Below are 4,912 nucleotides of genomic sequence, written 5' to 3' on the forward strand. Positions count from 1 at the left end.
GCCGCAGAGACCGCTCTGGCGCCCCCTGGCGGCCACATGCGGGGCGGTGGGAGCTGCTCCAGTATCTGCTTCTCCGCCTCCCCCATCGCGGCCTTTTGCTTCCCCCAACAGCGCGAGCGTTTAAAAAACATCGAACGCATCTGCTGCCTCCTGAGGAAGGTCAGTGTCAAGGCTGGGGGCAGGAGGCTCCTAGCCCAGCGCTGTACCCACTGTCTGTGGCCCAGAACCAGGCCGTCCCCCGCTTTGGGCCTGTTTGATCCACTCTGCTACTTGGGAGGGAGTGGGAAACCAGAGGCCTTTTAATCTCCAGAGGTCACGGTGGGTGGGCACCTTCCAAACCCCAGCTCCTCTCTGTGCCCTTGAAGCCTGGGTCTGTCATAGCACCAGGCCGCTGACCTCTCACCCTCACTCCCCCAGCTGGTGGTCCCAGAATACTCCATCCACGGCCTCTTCTGTCTGATGTTTCTGTGTGCAGCAGAGTGGGTGACCCTGGGCCTCAACATCCCCCTCCTCTTCTACCACCTCTGGAGGTGAGGGGAGCAGCTGCCTTGGGGAGGCTGAGATGGGGAACAGGGACAGGATGGGGGTGGGAGCCTTGATGGCAGACACTCAAGCCCCTGTCTGCCCCAGGTACTTCCACCGTCCTGCAGATGGCTCTGAGGTCATGTATGATGCGGTCTCCATCATGAATGCTGACATTCTCAACTACTGCCAGAAGGAGTCCTGGTGCAAACTTGCCTTCTACCTGCTCTCCTTCTTCTATTACCTGTACAGGTGAGGCCTTGCCCACAGCAGTCAGAACTCAGGGAAGGGATGCCCCAGCATCACACTTCCAATGCCCTTTGCCCTTGAGGACTGAGGGCAGCCCAGGGTGTGGCCAGGTGGGTAGCTGGGTGGCTGTGTGTGTGCAGGGCTAGGCTCACTGGCTCATCTTCCCACAGTATGGTTTATACGTTGGTGAGTTTCTAAGGGGGAAGCCGGCCAGGGAGTGAGCCCAGAACGGACCGGACGCCTGTGCACCCCCAGCCCTGCCCCTTGGCCGCAGAGGCCTCAGCCCTGGGGAGGGAGGGGGCACTGGTGCCCCCAGCCTCTCCAACCCCCAAACTGCTGCTGCGGGGACCCCCCCACCTTCAGAGCCCTCCCCCTTGGACTAGAGCGGCTGGGCAGAGCTCTAAACAGGGGCAGGGGCTCTTCTGCCAGCCTGTGGGCATGGCAGTCAGTCCTGGAAAGGGCAGGACCTCCGGCCTTGTCCATTTCGGGGGAAACCTGGGCCCTGCCAAGGGGCAGAGCTTGACCCTGGAAATTCTGGGCCACCCCCCTCCACCCCCACCCTGAGGCTCCCCCTGCAGGTGGGGGGGTACCCGCACCGGGAATGAGCAGGCTCAGCAGGGGGGCAGCCCCACCCCTAGTCTGCCCTCCCCTCTCCCCCAGGCTCTTTCTCCAGCCCTGTCTCCATCTGCCCCAACCTCAGCCCACCTTGTCTCTTGGACCTATTTTCTATGTCGCCTGGAGGAGTCCGGCACCCCCTCCCCGGCCATTTGTGACAAAATATGAATAAACTACTGCAAATATGTGGGCCCCGGTTCTGCTCCTGGAAAGCTTGAAGAGGAGATGGGGGCCAATTACAGGGACTGTATAGGGGGCAGCCCTAAGCTGAATCCCCAGCCTGGCTTGTCTTACCCCACTAGCCCACAGACCCTGCTGGAGCCCCCCAGAGGGATCAGAGGCCTTCCAGTTCCCCTCAGCAGCCTCCTTCCATCTTCTCTTTCCCAGCTGAGGCTGCTGAAACCCTTACAAGGCAGTATCAAGGCCACCAAAGTCATGAAGCCCTCCCTGGGCCCACCTTCTTCCTAGACAGCTCCAAGCCCAGTCCCCTGGGCAATGGAGAGGCCCAGAGGTATCCGTAGCTCCCCGTCAGGCCCCAGGAACAAAGGTCACACAAAGTCAAGGAAATCAAATCTTCAATGAATGAAAAACTCAGTGCCATCTGGGGCCAGGGGGTCACCGGACCAGGTGGAAAGTCAGCCAGTATATGATGAGGGGCTGGAAGGCTGCAGCTCCCAGAGTCAGGTAGAGCTGGAGACGCTGCCGGGGGACGGGGCCCCCCATGCTGTCGGGGCCCAGGGCTGCTGTCCGGAAAGAGCGCACCTGGAAGGAAGGGGAGCTGAAGGCTGGCCAGGAGGGGGAGGCCTGCCCTCAAGCGAAGGCAGGGGAGTGGGGGGCACGCCAGACTCACAATGAAGTACATGAGCGCCGATGAGGTCCAGGCCAGCGCCACGTAGTAGCCATCGCTGCCAAACAGCAGCCCCGTAAGCACACTGAGGATCATTCTGGGGGTGGGAGGAGGAAAGGGTTGGTGACCCCCAGGAGTCTAGGCCTGAGATTGGCCCTACCCCCAATGCCCAGAGCCCAGCTAGACCCCACGTCCCACAGCGCCTTTTACTCTCAATCTGTCCCCACAGGGACCCAGACCCCAAAGGGATATGGAAGGCTCAGGACTCAGCCCCAGGACCTGGATCTGAGATCCCCTTCTCTCCCCAAGACTCTGGCAGAGTGACTCTCAACACCTCCCCAACCTCTGCATGGCACCCAGGTCCTCAGGAGACTGCTGGAGACAGCTCCTCCCTCTTAACAGAGCAGTGCTCGAGGTCACTGGGGGCCAAGACATGTCCAGGGTCACAGTTCAAGGCTACAGCTATGCAGGCCCAGACCCAAGGCCACCCCTCTGGCCCACAGGTGCTCACCCCACGTATTTGTAGCCACTGTAGGCCAGCAGGTGGAAGGTGCTCAGGTCGCTGCGCACGGTGGCCAGGTAGAGGCCCAGGAGCAGGGCTAGCACCTCCATCACCACCCACACCAGCGCCGTGCTTGCACACAGGCCCAGCACCTCCGGGGAGAACCTGTGCCAAAGCAGGGGTGGCTCAGAGCCAGGCATCCTGAGGCAGGAGTGAGGATGAGAGACTGGGGCAACAGAGGGTGAGCTGGGGACCACCACATATGCCCTAGGGAGGTTGGGAGAAGAGCTCACAGGAAGGGGAGGGTAAGGGAGGGGTTTGGCACTGACCTTTTCTGAATGCCCAGTGCCATCCCAGCCAGGAGCACGTAAGTGATGAAGGCCATCGCTGCCAAGTGCCAGAGAGATGCCATCAGCTTGGCTTCCTCAATCAGAGCTGCCTTCCTAGGCATTTGGGGTCACTGACACGCCCCATACTTCCTTCTCTGCATAGCCCAGCATGGCCTGACCTCCACATTCTGCTCCCAAATGCCCTGCCTGGGATGCCTGTCTCCAATAAGCCCTCTCCCACTGTGTAAATGCCACCTGACCCTTCTTCCAGGACCACAAGCCACCTTTCCTACCTCTGTGCTGGGAAGCTCATCAGTTTTCTGCTGCATCTCAGAAACTGTATCATGGGCCAAGGCCATTGTTCTGCCTAGACAGGGACCAAACTGGTTTCTGGCAAGACCAGAATGCAGGTTCAGTGGACACCCATTCTCTCCCTAGAGTCTGGGGCCATGGAGATGACCTCACCTCAGTCAGCAATTCTGAGTCTCGGCACTGGTAGGGCTCTGGCTGCCCAACAATGCAGGGAACTCCAAGTTTAACTTTGGGTAGTGTTCATAAAAGCTCAGAGCCAGTGGGAACTGGGCATTAGCAGCAGTTTTAATTCTGTCTTCTGCCTCGCTTAAAGCACTAGAACTGGCAGGGTGCTGTTGCTCATGCCTGTAATCCCAGCACTTGGGGAGGACAAGGCAGGCAGATCACTTGGGCCCAGGAGTTCAAGACCAGCCTGGGCAACATAGCAAAACCCTGTCTCTACTAAAAATACAAAAATTAGCTGGGCATGGTGGCGGGCGCCTGTAGCCTGCAGTCCCAGCTACTCAGGAGACTGAGGCAGGAGGATCACTGCCTGAGCGTGAGAGGCAGAGGTTGCAGCGAGCCAAGATCACACCACTGTACTCCAGACTGGGTGACAGAGTGAGACCCTGTCTCAAAAGGAAAAAAAAAAAAAGCACTGACATGACCACCAGCAGGGAGTGTCTGGAGTTCTGGAGTCAGGAAATCGGCTGTACCGCCCGTCAACTCTTCAGGCCTCAAAAATACTGAAGCTCCTCTGAAGCTTGGCTTCAACAAGTAAAATGGGGATGCCAGTTCCAGCCTTACACGGTGGCTACGATGGGCACACGGGATGAAGGATGGAGGAACCCCTGTGCTGCCCAGCACACCTAGGCTGGCTGCCTGCCCTCAGTCCCACTGGCTGCCCTCACTGGAAGCTCATCTGTGGGCTGGTCACTGCACTTACTCACTCACCCTGGGTGTCCATGATGGGCCTGGCCCTATGCAGCCAACAGGATAGAGTCAGCTGCACATGTGAGCAGCCTGAAAAATGCCATGTGGACAGGCAGTTGTGGGAACCCAGAGGGAGCCAGCACTTGCTCAGGGGCTCAGGAAAGGCTTCTTGGAAGAAGGGATAACAGCACGCCTTGGAGGACAAGTAATAACAATGGTAACAGCTGATGTTTCCTACGTCCTTCCTGTGTGCCAGGTGAGGTGCTGAGCAAACATCACCTTGCTGAATCTCTCCAACAGTCCTTTGGGGTAGGGACTATATTGGTCCTGTTTTACTGAAAAGTACAAATAACCAGCCTAAAGTCCCACAGCTGGAATCTGCAAAGCCAGGTCTAAACCTAGAGCTCCGGGCTGGGGAGGGATATAGTCCAAATCAAGAGACAGGAAGGTCTCAAAAGGGTGTCCTGGGGACACTGAAGGCACATTTAGGAAGCTCCTTACTGGTAACCCTGCACTGCCTGCCTGGTGTCTTGCAACTGCCATACATACACAAAGCACCAAGAACAGATGCTGACTCAGTAGCTGAGCCTCTCTTCCCATTCATCCCTCAAGACACAAATCCCC

At 58.3% G+C, this 4,912-nt stretch overlaps 2 protein-coding genes across 3 annotated transcripts in view; one reads left to right on the forward strand and one right to left on the reverse strand.

The window, feature by feature from the left end:
• Positions 1–1,576, forward strand: part of CNIH2 (cornichon family AMPA receptor auxiliary protein 2) — an 11,938-nt gene extending 10,362 nt beyond the window's left edge. The window contains exons 3-6 of the mRNA XM_011987077.1: positions 112–159; positions 418–530; positions 631–774; positions 942–1,576. Of these exons, the coding sequence (XP_011842467.1) occupies positions 112–159; positions 418–530; positions 631–774; positions 942–969 (333 nt within the window). The 3' untranslated portion in view covers positions 970–1,576. The remainder of the gene's footprint in view (positions 1–111; positions 160–417; positions 531–630; positions 775–941) is intronic.
• Positions 1,577–1,944: 368 nt separating this feature from the next.
• YIF1A (Yip1 interacting factor homolog A (S. cerevisiae)) overlaps positions 1,945–4,912 on the reverse strand; it is a 10,173-nt gene continuing 7,205 nt past the window's right edge. The window contains exons 4-7 of one of the 2 annotated variants that reach the window (XM_011986913.1): positions 3,065–3,122; positions 2,745–2,900; positions 2,237–2,330; positions 1,945–2,148 (exon numbers count right to left, since the gene is read on the reverse strand). In XM_011986913.1, coding sequence (XP_011842303.1) covers positions 2,002–2,148; positions 2,237–2,330; positions 2,745–2,900; positions 3,065–3,122 — 455 coding nt within the window. In that variant the 3' untranslated portion in view covers positions 1,945–2,001. The remainder of the gene's footprint in view (positions 2,149–2,236; positions 2,331–2,744; positions 2,901–3,064; positions 3,123–4,912) is intronic. The other variant, XM_011986914.1, reaches the window with a different exon arrangement.

This window comes from Mandrillus leucophaeus, unplaced genomic scaffold (assembly GCF_000951045.1).
Source record: "Mandrillus leucophaeus isolate KB7577 unplaced genomic scaffold, Mleu.le_1.0 Scaffold30, whole genome shotgun sequence".
NCBI lineage: Eukaryota > Metazoa > Chordata > Mammalia > Primates > Cercopithecidae > Mandrillus > Mandrillus leucophaeus.